The 19519-nt window shown below is 36.0% G+C and overlaps 1 protein-coding gene across 30 annotated transcripts in view; it reads right to left on the reverse strand.

Moving 5' to 3' along the window:
- Positions 1 to 1524: 1524 nt before the first annotated feature.
- Positions 1525 to 19519, reverse strand: part of LOC132204715 (coiled-coil domain-containing protein AGAP005037) — a 99837-nt gene continuing 81842 nt past the window's right edge. For 3 of the 30 annotated variants that reach the window (XM_059633381.1, XM_059633382.1, XM_059633383.1), the window contains exons 6-27: positions 16989 to 17128; positions 15205 to 15234; positions 14744 to 14930; positions 13907 to 14105; positions 13499 to 13727; positions 12296 to 12443; positions 11948 to 12121; positions 11334 to 11490; positions 10662 to 10847; positions 10089 to 10216; positions 9666 to 9710; positions 9139 to 9201; positions 8416 to 8508; positions 7920 to 7982; positions 7485 to 7577; positions 7219 to 7375; positions 7040 to 7162; positions 6873 to 6980; positions 6706 to 6804; positions 6568 to 6651; positions 6093 to 6231; positions 1525 to 2445 (exon numbers count right to left, since the gene is read on the reverse strand). In XM_059633381.1, the coding sequence (XP_059489364.1) occupies positions 1600 to 2445; positions 6093 to 6231; positions 6568 to 6651; positions 6706 to 6804; positions 6873 to 6980; positions 7040 to 7162; positions 7219 to 7375; positions 7485 to 7577; positions 7920 to 7982; positions 8416 to 8508; positions 9139 to 9201; positions 9666 to 9710; positions 10089 to 10216; positions 10662 to 10847; positions 11334 to 11490; positions 11948 to 12121; positions 12296 to 12443; positions 13499 to 13727; positions 13907 to 14105; positions 14744 to 14930; positions 15205 to 15234; positions 16989 to 17128 (3491 nt within the window). In that variant the 3' untranslated portion in view covers positions 1525 to 1599. Of the gene's footprint in view, positions 2446 to 2988; positions 3095 to 5142; positions 5199 to 6092; positions 6232 to 6567; positions 6652 to 6705; positions 6805 to 6872; positions 6981 to 7039; positions 7163 to 7218; positions 7376 to 7484; positions 7578 to 7919; positions 7983 to 8415; positions 8509 to 9138; positions 9202 to 9665; positions 9711 to 10088; positions 10217 to 10661; positions 10848 to 11333; positions 11491 to 11947; positions 12122 to 12295; positions 12444 to 13498; positions 13728 to 13906; positions 14106 to 14743; positions 14931 to 15204; positions 15235 to 16988; positions 17129 to 19519 lie in introns of all 30 variants that reach the window. The other 27 variants (XM_059633408.1, XR_009442548.1, XM_059633409.1 and 24 more) reach the window with 27 other exon arrangements.

Consider the following 19519-nt stretch of genomic DNA (forward strand, 5'->3'; position numbering starts at 1 on the left):
GTGATTAATGAAAGTAGAGTTTAGGATGATCGGTTTGGTCGGTGCAAGGCTCAAGTGAACAAATTATTTAAATTTTTTACAATTAAATCAACTTGTCCAGTCGAGCCTTCGTCGTTTATAGGAACATATCAAGACGCGGTTTCCGGTACAATTATATAATCAACGAGGCTGCTATTTAATTTTTGTATGCATATTTACGCGTACTTAATCCGCTAATTAGGCGACGCACATCACAATAATTAATCAAAGTATAATTATTTTACAGCTGCAGCTTTCGAGTTTATCTCAACCACGTACGAATGGAAAACGGGTAAAAAAGGTGCAAACATTTATATAAGTTCTTGCTCGGTAATCCGCGGTTTGATTTATTTATACATAGGCTTGCGACGAAATAAATTGTTATTTTTTTCACCTGCTGATTATTATTTTTTTTTCTCAAAAATTCCTCTCGTTATCCTCTTCACTAATAGGCATACATCGGTTGTTTTGAGCAATTTTTTCTTTAACATTACCTTTTTTGATGCGATTAAGTTGTTATTTTCTGCGGGTTTTTGCTTAATTGTTTGTTTTTTCAATTACAACGAAAAATGCTAAAAGCACTGGTTTGGTTTCCAGAGTTGGGAACTAATCGTTATATTTTTTTTATGCTGAGATGAACACCGAAACGAAAACTGTCTCACTACGCCCAACTCTGCGCAGACAAATTTTGCCACAAGCAATTCTTTTTTTTTTTAAATATTTTCTTCTATACCATTGGTTAAGTGTGAGTTTAATTATAACAAATATGCCTGTTCTTTAGTTAGTCGATGAGCGGCTTTGGTTTTGAGTTTTTTATTACGAATCGGGAGAGCGCCAATAAGTAGTTTCCGTGCGGCACCTGCTATACAAATCGTAGATTGTGTTTGTGTTTAGATAAAAATGCAAAAAGCGGCGTGTAAAAAATTGCTGTTTCGATTTTAAAGCAAGCAAGATTTTTTGTTAATATAGTAGCGTTCGCGGTCACTACACAGACAGGAGATAATTAGTTTTATTGATATTGGCAGTGTTGTTTGAAAATTTTCATCTGATGCGCATATATCAATTTAAAAACGCGTCTATTTAATTCCACATGACAGGTGTGAAAAATTGCTCGAGAGACGTACACAGTATTTTCTGAGCGAGAGATTTTTAAACCCTAGTAGGAATTCTATTTGTGATCAAGTAAAGCGTGCAGAGTTTTGGGTTCCTAAAAAAATTAATAAAATTTAAAAGAATGAATACATATAAAAAAAAAACTAAAAAAAGAAATGTAATTTTAAGGAAATGGTCGAATCAAGATTGCAACAATGGTGGTGTTCCAATAATTGGGGGAAAAAAATGCTAAAAATAATATTATGTTCATAATTGTTGTAGTTGATTTCATTTTTTGGTTGATTTAAGTTAACTTAAAATCCTCATTTAAGTTATCAGCCCTAAACTCAGCACGTGGAATTACTCAAAACAGAGGAATTAAGCGAGACATACATAATGATTTTTTACTTCGTAAACAACAAATAATTGACTAAGTAATGCAAGTATTAATATATAATTAAGTGCATGGTGTGTGAATGAACTCGAGAACTAAAGAATGTCCGTCTCGTAGACCTTGTTGGCGGTGGGGGCGGGAGCGGCCGGTCTGTCGGAGGCCGGCGGAGGCGGCGGGACGATGTTGATGGGGGCCATCGAAGCAGGTGCCAGGTGGGTGAGCGAGCCCGAGGTGGGGGCGGCGCTCAGGTTGAGACCTCGGAGGAGGTTGCTCTCGCTGCCGGTCTTCTTGAGCTCGGGGGCGGTCGGGAGGCGGACGTTGCGCTGCAGCTGCTGGAGGCGGGCGTACTGCTCCTGCAGTTGCTTCTGCCGCCGCAGCAGCTCCTGGTGGCGCTGCTCGAGGGCTTCCGAGTTCTTCAGCCCCTCCTGGGAGTTGATGGACTCGCTGCTGGAGCTGTTGGAGGCGGCGGGGGCGGGCTGCCCGTCCTCCGGGGGCGGGTCGGCCGCCTTTTTGCGGCGCAGGGTGCCGCCGGCCGGGGGCAGGTTTTGGCCGCGGGGCTGCAGGCGGGGCGGACTCGTCGGCGACACCAGCGGCGACTTGGAACTGGTGCGTGGGGGCGGCGGGGGCGGCACTTTGCTGCGCTCGGGCAGACTGGGCGGCTTGTCGTCGACCCTCGAGCTGCGGACGGGCGACGACGAGTCAGAGCCGCTCGGGTACGAGTGGAGGCGGCGCAGCGTGCCGCCCCCGGAGGCGGCAGGTGGCACCACCGGCTCGGTGGACGGGGGCCGCGCGAACGTCTGCAGCTCGTCTAGCAGAGTGTCGAGTGCGTTCTCCTGACGTTTAGTCGCTTCTCCGGGGCCTCCTGCTGGCGCCAGGACACCGCGCGCTGGAATGGTGGCGGATGCTGAGCTGCATGGTGTGCTACACCCGTCACCGGAAGACTGAAACAGTGCCGAGACACAGCACATTTTATATTTCCTTTACGACGCCCAGATAATTTTGATTTCGGAGCCAGCATTGAATAATGTTGTGCACCAAATTTATAATCTCGAGAAAATTGCAGACTTTTCTTAAATTTTGGTGAATAACATTAATAATGCTCCTCCTAAGTGATGGCCCCACCTTGCCAATTGGGTATTTTGTTGTATTTCATATAAAAATTGAGATTTCAAAAGTTAAAAAACACGTTAATTATATTAAAAAATGCAGCAAACCTTTGGAATAATAACAACATTAAGAAAGGAAAGAGGTGCTTAAAAAAATTTTCTCATACCAAAAAATGATAAAAAGTATCTACATAGAAAAAATGTTAGTTAAAAAAGAACCATGCAAAAAATTTACGCCGTTTGCTCCAAGGACTTTTGAAATTTTATACAACAGACTAAAAAAAGATTTGCAAGAGTAGAAATTACTTTATATGGTCGTTTCGAAATTATTTATCAATTTTATTTTGACAGCTAGATTTTAACCCACAGTTTTCTGACCTGATTTTCTGACTGGGATCACAATTTCTGCTAACAATTACTTGGACCTGCGTGATTTCGTCTTTTCATCCAGAGGAGGTGTCCTTGCAACTGGCCCTCGTCGGAACTAAATACAACACAAAAAAGCACTCAAACTAAAAAAAACACTTACTAGCAGTAAAAAGACACTCGTTGCCAAATCAAAATAAATAAATTGTATACATTTAGTATAGGGGTGCGCAGAATTATATGAGGAATATCAATAAAAGTGCAATTAACTGAATACAAAATGCACGTGAATCAGTCTCAAATCGACAAATTTGGAGTCAGTTAGTGACTGAGCCGCATGCCAGTAATTTTTAAAAAGAGATCAATCAACAATATCAACATTTAAAATATTATTGACAACATGCCTTGCACGTCCAAAAACGGGCACCTAGCAAATTAAGTGGAAAATAAAAAATTCTAAGAAAGTTGGGGAAATACGGTCTGAACTTAAAATCTGTCATAAAAAAGATTTTGGTTCAGAGATCTATTTACTTTGACAATGGAAATCAAATAATTTGCTGTGAAAGTAACCTAAAAAAATTGATGATTTTTAATAAAATAAAAAAAATTCATATATATATATTTTGAAGTGTTTTGTGATGTGAGGTGGTTTTTCTTCATGTAGTGTGTGTTTTTCAAGGGAGTCGTGATGTGCGGAACACAAATATGAGAGGAGCGTTTTATATACAATAGAGGCTGAGGAAGAATTTTATTTAATATAAAACCAATAATACAAAGATATCATCAGTTTCTGGAGTTTAAATATGTACAGGTTTTAATTATAAAGTTCGTCGTGATTTTTATTTTAATATGATGGGAAATCACTACTAATACAGCAAAAAGGCACCGCGAATCAATAAGTGCAAAAAATCCAGTGCGAATCCTAAAAACTGTTTTATGTACAATTTTATTTGTAAATAAGTAAGAACTACAAGCAGAAATGGCACTCTCAATAATATATTCTAGTGATCTGAATAGTGAAATCAGGGTGCATTTTGCATTTAAAGTGATAATTTTACTAAAATAAAAACTTCGACTGTGCTTTTTGCTGTATAAGGCACGTCATGGATGAATAAAAATATAAGTTTTCCAAATAAATAAATCAAGGATATAATTTTTCGTTTTGATATTTTTCAAAATCGACCATTATTATTTTCTATTCATCCATGGTTGTGATACCAAAACTGAAACCAACTAATATGACGATGCATTAACTGCATCAAAATTGCACACACCTTCATTCTTATGAAAAAATCCCAGAGCAAACCTTTTTATATGCAGCTGAATTTTTTTTATCAAATTTAAGAAATTAGGTTTGATTTGGAATTTCCAGTGTAAACATCTGTCTGTGAACAACTATAGAAATAATGATGAATGATAGCCACTTATTCTGGCCACATGCAGCCACATGACACCGATCTGCAAACACCATCCTGGATAAAAGTGAAAATAATCAAAAGAGAGGCGTGGGAAGGACAAATAATTAGTATGTATTTGAGATAATCATAATTTATAGTGATGTAATTAAGTCCAAACGCACACTCATATAGTTCAAAATCCAGCAAAAGTCTGAATAGTAGTAACGCAATAAAAGTTACCATTTATCAATTAAAAAAAAAAAATCATAACAACCAGATTAAGAAACAATAAATATTTCCAAAATAATAATAATAATGAAAATGTGCTAATTATATAATTTTTGATGAGAACGTCTTTTGGATTTCGGCATGCGGGGTTTTTTCATGGTAGAGCCAAAAATGTTTTTTGAATTTTGATAATGTTGCTGTAGAGTTATTCAAGATAGAGATGGTTGTGTTCTGTACAAAACTAATCGGAAACGAAAAACTGGGGAACAGCCAAAAGAGTAAAAATGTACAACCAGATTGTGGAACAAAAACGAAAGGTATGTAGTTCGGTCCCGCTTTGGATTTTCCACAAATCATTTAATAAAAAACAACCAGATGTCAGATATTCTGCTTCTTTGCTTGTGACAACTTTTGCAACTTGCCACAACAAGCAGAACCATAACGAGCATTAAAAATATAAAAATTTATAATCAAAAAATATTTATATTATCAAGTAAGAAAAGAGAAATGCATATATATATAATCATATCAGGGTCATTACTCTTGAGAAGTGACTGCTTCCTTGAAGTTTGAACTCCATTTCCAGTTGAGCCTGGACTAAAACAGAACGATCACATGGTAGGGTTTATTGGCATTTGCCTCTCAGCAGTAGCCTCCGTTTCAAATTTGGCCCTAAACTCATCTGTCGGGTGGTTAAATAATTCGATTTTTATTTTCACTTTTCTCAGAAAGTTAGTCGCATGCTGTGAAACATCCTGCGTGGGTGAAATCAATGAGTTTGTAAATATAATGGAGGAAAGGGTAAATATAAAATATGAACAAGAAGATAATAATATGGTGCGAGAAAGATTTTTAGAAAAAGAGAGAAATAAAAAAATATAAAAGGGTGCAGACAGAAAAACCATCAAGATTTATTGGTGCATTTAAATTCTTGATTGTTTTTCGGGGTTGGTATTTGTCTGAGTTGGCTGGATTTTGATTTCTGTATTTCATGTGAATCCAGCAAACTCGAAAGAGTAGAAAGTTTCCTCAAGAAAGCTGATGATATCATTCACAATTTTGTATTCTCGTGGTGTATAATAAAGAAGTGGTGATAGTAGGGTTAGATGAAAAACAAAAGTTGAAAAATGTGCCTCTTTTAATATAATTACGGAATAAATATTTTTTCCAACTAAAAATGTGTGCAGAGAGATGTGAGAGTTTGTGTCAGGGTACATTGGGTGTTGCGTGTGTAGTTGAAACAGAGGCCACAGAAAATCAACTCAACGGCCAAGTAACATTTTTATTACTTCACAAGAACTTTACTCTATATCGCCGGATTGGATATAATTATATATTATAGGATTTTGACGGAGAGGAAGATGAGAAAGAAGCATTTATTTTAAATATATCAATATATAAGAGCGCATGATCACTAATTGAGAAATAATCGTCAATAATATGAATAATGAAAGAAAGTTTGGCTTTCCATCCAATAGTAGAATGCATTACCTTACTTTGCGGAGAAATGGCTCCACTCTGCGGCGGCTGGTCTTCCAGCAGATTGTCTGGAGACAGACGTGCCATCTGAGGGTCTGGCACGTTGTTTACTCCTCCGATTGGCAGCCGCTGCTCCTGGACTGAGGCCAGTCTAAAAATTTCAACCAATTTTATTATTGAATTATATTTAAAAAAAAAAATTATTTTAATTTAAATAAATAAAAGATCAAAATGAAATTTAAATTAAAAAGTGAAAGTCTAGACTCAAATCGCAAGAAAAGGCAAACAAAAGAAAAAAAATTCACATCTTCCACTTGCCACTTGTATATTCTTAACTTTCAGTAAGAAAATAATTCTTCTTTATATAATTTAATTATTATTTTTTTTTATTTAAACTATTTAAAATATAAATCCACTATTTTCTTAAATTGACTAACAATAAATCTCCGACATGAGAATTTTGACTTTTCTGATATTTTTCGTTTACCTTTTCAGTGTGACCAAAGTTCCAGTGAGCTTTTTACATCTCCTCAACGCACTTTCCAGTCTCTCAGGCTCTTCCTTTAAAAACCTGAATGAAACTCACGTGAGAAAATTTTCAATACTCTAAAACTCGGCATTTTACTTTTCCTCTCTAACAACTTTCTCCATTTCCGATGAAAGAAGTGACTTCATCCCGTCCTGCAGGTTGGGAAAGCGTACTTTCAAATCTGCTACAGTTTTGCTGCAAGAGCGAATTAAACGTTCAAAATCTTCTTCTCAACAATTAATTAGAAAATTTCCAAAGTTCACCTTGACTTGCTCAAAACAAGGGCCATGTTTTCAACGTCAGACATGTTCACCCTCGTCTTCTTGTTTATCACGTTTCCTCTCAGCTCCTCGACCGTGCTCTCCAACTCACTGAAATGTTCAAACAGCGTTTAGCCCTTGAGTGTGTCATTTGCAAAACTTCCTCTCACGTCAAATCCTTCTCGAGGCGGATCATTTCTTGCTTGTACAACTCTTCCTCTCTGCTAATCTTGAGTTTTTCCGTATCTCCAGAAGCCAACCAACTGTCTCCGCCGCCAGTCAGCAAAAGCGCTCTGAAACCGATGATGAGTTCAAGAGACATTTAAGTCGAAACAAAATTACAAATTACCTAATTTTAATGAAAGTATCTCTGATGGTTTCGCGAACACTGTGGGCCTGTGCTTGGGACATTCTGCGCAGGTTTCTCACTTCCTGCCGCAGGTCTTTGGCCTTCTTTTGTAAGACTCTTAAATGATTGTACATCTCTGGGGTGAGCTGCAGGTCAGCTGTGGAATTTTTGCATTTCACTCAACTTTTTTCTTTTATTTAAATAAAAATAAAACTTAAAATTCTAAAATTTGGATAAATTTTGTCGAAAAAGTAACAAACAAGTACCTCTATAGAGATGTCTACCCGCATCATATTGGCCAGTATGGGTTGCCAAAGCCATTGGCTTAGGCGGTGGAGCTGGTTTGTGCCTATCTCTGTCTGCAACAGCAGAGAGAAATTTCTTTTAAAATTGGTTTTCTAATTATTTTCACTCGAAACCAAAAATAAATTACAATTATTTCCTAAACTTTTTGCAAAAGCAGACAGATTCAGGGACTCTCCAGAAAATGAATAAATTTCTTTTTTGGCTTATTTAGGAATGGCCAAAAATAAAAAATAAATATATATTCCTGGATGGAAAAAAAACTCTAGTTAACACATTTCAGCAGTAATAAATTAAACGGAAAGGAAGTTAATTGAAGGATTATCCCATAAATTAATTTTTTAAGAAAGAAGAACCGCCCTCCTTTTGAAATGAAAGCACCCAAATTGATTAATTACCTTGTGACGACATCCGTGGTAAGGTTGACGATTTAATGGCTGGTTTCGTTGGTTTAGTATCCGCTAGACATGCGATAAAGGTTGTTAGTCTCAAAAGCAGTTCAAAATCAGAGGAATCTTATCAATTATATTAAAAGTTCAAGTCTTTGGTAGGGTTCCAAGTTATTGGCGTATATAAGGAGTTTGTAAAGTAGCAGGTCGCATGTTTGTGATTATGAGCGTATAAAAATTCGAGTTAAAAATAACTGCACAGCAAAAGTTGATAAAGACTGGGAGTTAGCCAAAAAGCGCCATGCACCCAAGCAAAAGTCTCCAATTAGTGTCAATTTTCTCTAGTCCTAACTAACATAATTGATAGCAATTTAGAAAGGACGAAGATTCATTTAATTGTGAATATTTTCGTATGGCAGAGAAAGTAACAGGAACTCCAAAGGAGAGAGATAGAGGATATTTTGGTCGAATCTTGATTTACGCATTTTTTTGGTCAATGTTTTACCTGAGTGCTGAGGTGTATGCTGCTTGGGGGAGCTGAGCATGTCCGGGGGATCGTCACTAAATGATACGGACTTTTCAAACGAAACAGATTTGTCTGTAGCGCGCGATGGAAAGAGAGAAAAGCTTGGATTAGTCTCACAAAAGCACCCTCACACAAGTTTGCAATAGTAGTAAAAAAACTAACAATGAAATTGGACGAAAAACTCGACAATAGGAAAATAATTTAATCAGACAAATATAAACACAACAGACAACAGGGGTTTGAAAATTAACAAAATTATATCATCAATAAATTAACTTCAGGGTTTTCAAATCGCGTGAATTATTTAAGATTAAATTCAACAAAATTTATTTAAATTTGAAAACCCCTTGGAAGTATTTTTTAACGCAAGCGATAGATTGAGTAGTTAAAATTAAAGATAATTTGTATTTAAACAATCAGGAAGACTTATTAAAAGCACCTGAGAGCTCTTTTCGTATTTAGATATTTCTTTTTATCATAACAAAGTTTATTTAGTTACGTCCACAATTAGTATCATGAAATTTTAAATTTGTGCGAAAATCAGGACGACATTAATTTGCAGTGGTTCAATCCCTACCAGCAATTCGTTCATTCCAAATGAAAATAAATTTGAAAATAATATGAAACAAAACCTCCAAAAATTATAAAAAATTTTGAAGTGAAAGAAAAAGTACGTTTTTCATGCATTTGCAATTTGACTACCTTTTCCTAATTTGGGAGGTTTGGTGGTTGGTGTGGTGGTTTCGGCACGTAAATAACTTTCATCTGGAATGGGAGAAAAGCAGCGTTGGTATACACAAAACGTAACACACGAATACAAGTGGAAAATATGGAGAGAGACAGCGACAACATTAACAATACTTTTCAGAACCGCATAATTAAAAAAAAGTATACAGTAGCCGAGAAAGACGCAATGTATATTAAAAAGAGAGAGACACCAACACATATATATCAAATTCAACTCAAAAAGCTTGGAACAAATGAAGCAACACATTTTTAGTCAGTCGGTCCGGGAAAAATGTAAAATTTAAATTCGACCAAAAACAGAAAAATCACACGAAGCTCAAACTAAACAATCAATTGGCTCTTTAAATCGTCATGAGATTGCAGCTTTTTTCTTCAATTCAATCAAATTTTCTCATTTAGGGTGGTTAGTATTAAAACAACACGCGGCAAGGTGAAATAATGAGAGGATGATTCAATAGTAGAAGGTGCAAAGTCAAACCAACCTGGTAATGAAGCTGAACTTGAGCTCGAGTGCTTATCATAGTCATCTGATGAGGTGGAAGTAAAGTGGGAGACAAACAAAATCAAAATATGAACAACATTGTTGTACAGAAGAATAAAGAGAGAGCCGCTTGTTGGCAATGAAATTTTTCAGTTCGCTTCATCACTAAGCATGCAACACCTCACAAAACCCAATAATTCGTCAAGAGCTCTAAATTTTGTCAATTCCAAATTATACGGTGCTGCCGACTAATTTTAACCAGCAAAAGCCAATTTCCGAGAACAAGTGCACTTTTTTAATGAGGGTGTCTTAAACAGTCTGATTTTTTTATATCAAGTTTTTTGTTGTCAAAAGAGTTAAAAATTCTAAGAATTTTTCGTCTCTAACTGGTTTTTTTTTATATTAAAACTTTTAAAATACTAACCGTTTCTGTAGGGGCTCTGGTTAGGTATTTGCAAATAAGTAGGACTAGGCTGAGGACCCTGGGTCAGCGCTTTTTGCACCAAACCGGTCAGATTAGCCAACTGCCGTTCCATGTTCTCCACACGCAGTCTGAAATCGAATAAATTGTAATGAAAAAAAAAATTAAATACAATTAAATTATTCAGATTTTTAAGGAAAGTTTTCTGGCAGCGTGAAAGCGTAATAAAATAGAGGGCGCAGAAGAGTAAAAGTAAATGCAGCTCTACTTTAAGGGTGGTGCGGAGAAATATTAACTGAAAAAATTGGCCTAGTCAAAGCAGTGGGGGTTTAAAAATTTTAAGTATAGAATTTTAACCCTGATAAAAATTATTGCTTAAAAATAAAAAAATACTAAAGTATTTATGAAAAAATATTACAAAATTTAGTTAAAAAAGCACAACCCTATATTTGAAAAGCTAAGTGGGTCACCCACCAGCTGCCGCGTTTGCAGCAAAGGAGACAGATAGAGCTGTCGGTCGATTTTGCGGTGCGGAATTAAGTAAAAGGAGCAATAAATGTGCAATGTTAGTAGTACCGTGTGGCGTCGTATGGCATAAGAGCTGCTCCAGTTTGTGAGTTAATCATGTTGGCGGCAGAAGGGAAAGAGGGTGGTCGTGGTGAAGGTTGTTGTATCCGGGCTGCTGCCGCAGCCACGGTGGTCGACCCTCCCTTGGTGTTACCATAGATACCGTACGCTTCCATCAGCAGCTCATCCGAATCGCTAATTTAATTCATCACACACCATTTGAGTTTGTGTTAAAAATGCAAGGACGTTGATTGCAAAAATTATTTAATTAATATAAAAAAAACTGAGGAAGTGGAAGACAAAATAAATTTTGAAACTTCTTCCTCAAATTATTTTTAAATAACACACAGAAATAAGTTATTTTCATAAATCTTAATAAAAGTTAGCTTGTTAACATGCTACATTGCAAAATTTTGATGAGCTTTATTGTTATAAATTACAATCTAAATTTCTATATTTTTGTATATCCTCATGCTGAATAATTTTGAAACGTTCCCCGACCCCGACAAGTATGGTTTTGTTGAAGGAGATTTGGATAGGGTTGGTGCACGCATGCCATGATAGAGACAAAAGTTATTTATTTAGGTTAGTAATAGCAGTGCTTTTTCGATTTGAGAAAATTCCGTAACCCAAAAAGTTTGAGCAAGCAGAAAATATGGATTGAATTTTTCGATCACATACCTGGCCTCCTCGTCAATGACTGGGGTGATTGACCCCGACCTGGCACCGTACTGGGCGTAGTAGGGGTCTTCGTAGGCCCCGGCCGCAGGGTAGTTGGAGTAGGGCTGCCTGCCTCGCTCCGGCGAAGACATGTAGCCCGATTCTGATTGCATTAGATCTGCAAAAGTTACGACTCAATGTTCCATAAACGCGCAAGTAAAAGCACAAAATATGTGTTAGTTTAAAAAAAAAAAACTTTTGCTAAATTGGCAAGCACTATATCTACAAAACAGCTAGGTTTGCAGAAAGTTCAACAAAATAAATAATATACAGAAAGGACCAAAACACTACAAGAGAAATTAAAAATGATACCAAAACTTTCAGCGAGGTGTGAGAGTTGCAGAATTTTTAGAATGGAAACCTGAATTTAAGGAATGGATTTTTGAATTTTTATAGTATTTTGGAAAAGATTAGTCAATATAGTAATTTAAATTAAAAAGTTATATTTTTTAATTCTTAAAGGAAAATAAACTTCTATCAAATTATTTTAAGTTGTTATTTTTTGTTAGTCTAATTTTATTTTTCTTTCTGAGAGCTCAAATTCAAATTGAAGTCTCTCATGTAATCTCCTGTACCTGAGTACAAATCTCTGCTTCTACTGTACGCCCATCTTTCAGGGGGTCTGGGCGGGGTCGACTGGGGTCTTTGAACCGGCGAGGTCGGCGACCTCAGGTTCGGCGGGGACCGCATGGGGTCCCGCGGCCCAATCTCCTGGTAAATTCGCTGCTGCCTTAAAGGCGTCGAGAAAACTGAACCAACAACAGAAATGGATAAAACGAAAAAATAAGAAAAACATAAGCCAAATTCGAATTTTTGTACAAAGAAAGAAATTGTGCAGCTAGGAGTGCAAGAGAAGGAAAAAAACGGTGCGCATTTCGCTATGTACTTTGTTTACCGGAGCCGGCGGATGGGTTTTGTCTTACCTGCTTGCGAGACGGGTTTGGTCGCAGGCGAGTAGGCCCTGATTACGGGAGGTGCGCCTCTGGGCAAGGTGGCGGAACCTCCAGCACCTTGCTGGCCCGGTGGAAACGAGTGCTGCAGGTAGTAAGCAGAACTGCTTCCTTTGCTCCCCTAAAATTTAAATTGAAAAGGTCTATTTATTTCCTAATTACGATTATTTGAAAATGACAATCTTCATACAATTTTACTAAAGCATACCAAATATTCAGGTTATAAAATAGCAAAATTTAGATTTTTCCTGAAAGAGAAGCTTTTGTTAAAAAAAACTGCCCGATTTTTTTTAATTGTAATTTTTCTTGGCATTAGAATTGACTTGTTTTGCAGATTTCAATTTTTAATGATTTAGATAGATTTAATTCATTGAGAAAACGGAATTTTAATTTCTTTAATATAATTTATTTTCCTCAAAAATGGCAAGACCAAAATTTATAAAAAAATTTACAATCACGTTCATATCACCCAATCAAGTTGGCGAACTAAAATAAACATTAAAATTTGAATCGATCTATTTGGGAAAATGGTGATTTGTATTTATATCGGCTTTTCCTCAATGGGTTTTTTGTGAGTTGTTTACATTGTTTAAGAAAAAAACAATATCCTGCTCAACACAAAAGAAAAATATACTTATAATAGATTGATTTTAGTACTGATTCTTGTTAAAATGATTCCACACCCCGCGGCCAAAACATGTTGAGCAGGATAATGTTTTTTTAATAAACAATAAACAACTCAAAAAACCCATCGAGGAAAAGCCGATTGCAAATTCAAATCACCATGAATCAACTCTTGATCGTAATATTCTACCACAAAATGTATGGGAAAAGTTCAGTAAATTTCCGTAAAATTCACGTTAGAGAAAAATAAAGCAAAATTTCATGTTGAAAACACTGCAGTATATAATTTGGAATTTGGTACTCATGAATTTTTGAGTCAATAAAAAGCCAGCTAATTATACAACCACTTTCATAAACTTTTCGAAACTTCCCAATCATTTTTTCCCGCAGTTAATTAGCAGCAAAGTTAATTTAATTAAAGACTAAACACTGGAGCTAAAAAATTATTACCTTTAATAATTTAAAATTTACAAAAAACTGCTTTTAAAATCTCATATAATATCCAGTCACCACTTTTTAAGGCATTTTTCAAAATAATTTTAAGTGACTGACCTTTGATTTGTGGATATGTTGATGTTGGTATTCGCTATCGAATTCGGGCTCGCTGAAGTAGGACTGATCTTGGTCCCAGTTGGAGGGTGACGAGTGGGCAGGCAGCCCCCCAGGCAGGGGCGTCGACCCCACCGGCATCGCCCCGCCGTTGATGTCCGGACTCTCAAACAAGCGCAGCACCGACCTGTCCCTGATGTCTCTCAGGTGAGACCTGTGAGATGGAGGGTACCTGCGATTATTTTCAGAGAAGGTTCCGTTTTTACTCAGATCTCACATTTCGCTCCAAGGGCTTAATTTATGTAAACTTAAATAGTGGTGAGATTCACTGCACTTTTCATACAATTTGCAGTTTTAATTTATAATTTTTTTCTTTAAGGGGCGTTTTTTTTATTATTATTTTTGACATACCTCAAGTCTTCGAGCTCGTAAAACATGTCTTTGGAGCTGTCGTGGATGTAGATTTTCACCATGGGCGAGTCGAGGTACTCCATTGTGAGCTGCTTAGGGAAGGAGCGCACAAAGAGCGCCTTCACTGTGTCGATGCTCGTTATCTCGTTCGGCAGCAGGGCGCGTTTCGTCTCGTTCCGGTACTGCAGGAACACCAGGCCTGTGCCCAGGGCGCACACCAAAGAACATTAATCTCGGCATTTGATGAATCTACTTGATGCGCGAGTATTTTTGGCCCGCCCCCGACGCGCGCTACATACCTCAATGTCACCCCCGAACACTTTCGCGAGCATCGATCCGCAAACGAAAAAATTTGTTTGATTTCTGGCTCTGCACAGCAGATTTTTATGCGACCCTCGCGAGAGAGAAAGACGAGTGACACGGAATTGATTACGAGAGTGAAAACATTTCTGAAGCCTTTCCCCCCGATTTTTATTTTGAATTGATCGAAAAATTCAAGTAATTTTATAAATAATGACAGGATTAATAGAAATTAACCAAAAATGAATAGTATTGCTATTTAAACATAAAGTTTAGAGTTTAAAGGACGAAAACTAGTAAATATATCTTAAATCTGCATAAAATGAACGTTCCAGAGGTTAAAAACTAGCCTACACAAATGAACAAAGACTTTAAAGTTCATAAAAAATTCAATAAAAATTAATACTGTTAAAATAGATAAAAATATTAAATTGATTTTATTTATGATATTCATAAATCATAAGTTTATTTATAAGATTAAATATAAAAATTTATTTAAATTTAAAAAGTTTATAAATTCTCTTATACTTTTTTTACCTAGTGGTCTCTCAAGCGTCTTGGATGGCGTCCGCACCACCGGCAGCGATGACCTCTGCTTGCCGCCCCTCCTAAAGCCGGTGGAGGCGGTTTCCACCTCTGACATGATGCCCGGGTCATCGTCGAACATGGAACTCGAAAGGGGCACCTGCTGATGGTAGTAGTTTCGTTGCAGGGACGAGGAGGACTGGAAAAAACGACCATTCCGAAAATCAGCAAAATGCAATTATTTTGGGAAAACGATTAACTAACAGGCAAGCTTTACAATGAATGAATATAGGACAGGGGCACGTTTTCACCACGTTCTGTCTGGGGAAATGCAGGTGAAAAAATGCGCTACAGCAAAATTAGGAACAACTATTTGTAACAACTTGTGTCGGTTTGAATTTTAAACAAACATGTGCAATTTTTGGCCTTTTTTCACTTTTTTTTTTTTATAACCGGTACTTTTGTCTACAAACCTTTTTGCTGCCTCGTGATTTTGTGCCCATCTGAACAGCATGAAATTATTTTCAACTCATGAGATGGGTTGAGATAAAAGTGACGGGGAGTGATAAATTTAAATATTTACAATATTTTAGATTTTAGTTAGAAATTGTTTTTATTCTCTTCTGCTTGCCAAGTTGCTGAAACGCAAAACCATGTGTGAAACACGAGGCACGTGTTTTGCAAAGGCCGGTGGGCAGCAAGAGAGAGAGGAGGAGAAAAACGCGACTTGAAAAAAAAATAGTGCGTGCGTTTTTTCCCGCGACACTTGATCTCTATAGCCTGTTTACGGGTGCGTTTATCTGCTCGATGACGAGTCATGAGGGAGTGACACTCTTAGCTTAGACTACAAAAATAATGCGAGTGTTGTTTGTCACTGTAAAAATTACTAGACGGAGATAAGAATCCGTCCTCTAAAGTGACGAAGATCGTTTTCATGTTATGGTATTGAATTCTATATACAAGGATCTGTTCCATTTCATTTGGTTAAAGAAAGTGACAGCAATGCTCGTGTAACTTTTTACATTGATGTAAATTGACTTTGAAAAATATCATTTTGAATAATAAAAACCACAAAATGTGTGCAGGGATCTGTCATTGACTATTCAAAGTCTTCCTCAGAGAACTGTTAAAAACTTTGATCCCATTATTTATTAATTGAATTTAAACAATTATTATAAACCTGACATTAGATTTCATGAAAATTTTATAATACTGAAAATAAATAAAAATTAGGGACGGGAAAAATACTTTTCAACTTTTAATCCATTTATGGGGAAATAAATAATTGGATCAATTTAAACAAAGGTTCCCTTTTTTCATTAAAATTGAGGTTTTAATTGAAATTATCGTAAAATCACCGATATAATGATGAAAAGCCACTCATTTTTCATCCTTTTCAAAGTGCCTATTTTCATATAAAATTTGATATATTTAAATTTTCAACACCTATTTAAAAAATAATTAAAATTTCCTTTTAACAGTAGCCAAAAAACACAAAATTGTTACATAAGAAATGATCGCCTGTTTTGAGGGACAGAAAATTATTCTCAGACGCCTAATTTTGTTTTCGATTTAAAGTTTGATCAATTCATTTTTCATCATTTTTGAACCAGAGATAAAAGTAAATAAATTGAAGATAATCAGTAAAAGCAGAAGATAAAATATTCAATTGATATAAAAACGAATTTATCATTAAATTGTAGTTTAATTTTATTGTTTGAAGAAGTTGACACTCGAGGAGATGATCATGGAAATGAAGCGATCGGGCTTTTCCTCGTTGCAGAAAAATTGTTTTTATTTAGCGCGTTTGCTCATGAAATAGGTTGGTACCTGAATTTGTTAGTTTTTAAGATTTTAATTTTTATTTTAAAATGTGGTGTTTTTTCAATTTGCTGATTTTTTGTATTTTTTCTTGCTCATGAAATAGGGTCGCAGACCGTGACCGAAACTGGTAGAGCCATTTGTTTTTTAATAAAAACAATTTTTCTGCAACGAGGAAAAGCCCGATCGCTTCATTTCCATAATTTTATTGTGTTGCTATTTTTTTAATCAGTGATATTGTATTTAACAATTTTTATTCCATTACATGTTAATAGAAATGATTTAAACTTTAATTTTTTTAATCAGGGGAAAAACATTGAAGGTCTTCTTCGCAAAACTAGTAAAAATTAGTTGAAAAATCAATTTTTTTTACAACACTAACTTTACCGGACTAATTTTATGGGAAACTTTGAGAATTGAAAAGAAGTCAACTTACTTCGAGATCCATGCTGCGGGTCAGGGCGGCAGACGCCGGGCCACCCTGTTGGTCACCAGCAAGGGTGTGTCTGCGCGGGTCGTCGCGCCTGCCACGACTGCCGCCTCTTCTCAAGTCCTCATCTTTGCTGCCCGCCGGAGCTGCAAAACGAAAAAAAAATCCCATTTTATTTACAAGGAACAATTTTGTTCATAACATTATTTTTTGCACACGTCAACCGATTTATTACGTTAATTGGTGATCGATTCGGTTGCCAAGAGATGGGCTGCCATCAATTCCGGCCAATAAATGGCAGCATTAAATTATATGAGGCAACGACGCGTGCCTCCACCCGTGCTCCAGCAGCGAGAAACCGGAGCCCAAAATTAGACGCAGATCCGAGTGTTTACAATACGCGTCGGGTGCCTTCAAAATTAGAATGATATGCAACAATGCGCGGCCATCTGGCCTGCCATCGACGGCAGCGATCGACTTTGGTATGTGTGGGGTTAGGGATGGTTATCTGGGCTGAGCCAAAACTGGGAGTTTACCATCGTAAAAAAAAAATGCAGCTTCAGGGATGGAATGATCAAAGTTGAAGAATATTAGAGAAATTTATAATAATAATAATATATGATCAATGTTCTAAATAACCGAATGTAGTCACTATTTTGCCATTGAAATGTTGGTTCATTTTAAATTGTAAGAGAACAAATCGCAAAAATTTATCCTAATAAATATTTTAGTTGAATGTATTTAAATGAAAAGAATAAAAAAAATTACAAATTAAACATAGTATAATATTTAAATAAAATTAACAATATTACATTGAATTATATTAATAAATAATTTTTATAAATGAAGCGCTAAGAAAAGTATTTATTTATTTATTTATAAGTAATAACTTAAAATCTCAATATAAAACAGTTACTTTCTTTAAATTTTGTAAGTGCGAGTGTTTTTTTTTCTGTAATTTTTTGTGTAGAGTTGCGTCATGTTTGTGTTCTTAAGTATATTCCAGTTTCCGATTTTGTTTTCCAAAGAAATCTTCACGTGGATTCAGAAACTGAGCTACTTGGAAAACGAATTAAAATGTCAACTTTTAATTGGATATTTTGACTTTTTTATTCGTTATCTGAGAGCAGTGGTTTTCTCGCTCAGTTTCTGAATCCATGTTAAGGTTTCTTTGAAAATTTTTTACTTCTTTTCACCTAAAAGTCAGTGAATACAATATTATTTAATTAGAGAAAAATTAATTTTAAACTATTAATTAATTAACATTTGACAAAATTTTTGTTTTGAGCTTTTTTGTTTCTGGGTCAGAATGGTATTTTTGTGTTTAATTATCTGCTGATCTCTTATGAACTGTTCTAGTTCCGAAATTCGAGCATCCCCTTTCAGACCTCACTGACGGTATCTCTTTCCCAGACGCATGCCTGCACGAGCCCGGTTAGCTATGCAGCCTCCGAGCGTCCAACCAACGCCCATCTCTGGAGGATTCGCTCAACGCCACACATGCATAAATATGTGTGTTCCGGGTTTGTGCTGCTTCGCCACCAGCGAGCGGATTTTGATAATGGAACTAGGGTAGAGACGATCGGCAGGTGTGCACCGGCGTGGGAGAAGAGCAAATAATACGCTCGGATGACGACGAAAACGGTGCTCGGGGATTTCGGGGCGGAAAATGAAAATTTAGCCTTCGGGGAATATCAATCAATCATTTTTGACGGAATTCTCAAATTTTCAATAAAGTGGCAAATACGAGAGCTGGCAGAAATTTAAAATTAGAATTTAATATAAATATTAACAAAAATATTTAATAACAGTTTTATCCTTTCAAATTTCGAATATTGAATTTTTAGAAAAAGCTCAATGCTTTTACCAGTTTTGATTTTATATAATATTGTGAACAAATTTATAAAATACTAGAGTTGAGAAGAAAATACTGTTGCAGATTAACAAAATTGGATTCAAATTAATTATGAATTAATTAAGAAAAAAATACAAATAAATAAATAAATTTATTCTTAATAAATAAATAATAATATAATGTAAATAATATTTTATGACCCGAAATCTGCTGAACTAAAATTAAGAATTATTTATTCAAATTAACTTCATTTTACCCAGGTCAATGCAGTTAATAAAAAAATTAAATTAAATGATACCTGGGGACCTTTAAATAAACACTGAGATTTTGGTAGAAAAATTACACATTGCCTTAAATTGGTTCTCCAACATTCTGACTTACTTTCATTGCACTTTTCTCAGAATTTAAGGCTTAAATTCTGAGAAAAGTGCAATGAAAGTGCAATGAAATTAAATTTTAAGCGAATAAAAAAACAGTTTGGATTTTTTGCTCCATGCTGTTTTTCTCCCCAACTTGAGTATCTCTTTTGCTCACCGGGAGACCGACGGTGATGTGCGTGTTGCCTAATTTCGTGCCGCTCAAGAGCAGGCTTTTGATCATTAGACCGTTCTGCGAGTGTTGTTATACACTTGATGAGGTCCCGCGTACTTGAGGCCCGTTTTAAACATTCGCTCAAATAAGC

This window comes from Neocloeon triangulifer, unplaced genomic scaffold (genome assembly GCF_031216515.1).
Source record: "Neocloeon triangulifer isolate White Clay Creek 2 clone unplaced genomic scaffold, ASM3121651v1 ptg000022l, whole genome shotgun sequence".
NCBI classification, from domain to species: domain Eukaryota; kingdom Metazoa; phylum Arthropoda; class Insecta; order Ephemeroptera; family Baetidae; genus Neocloeon; species Neocloeon triangulifer.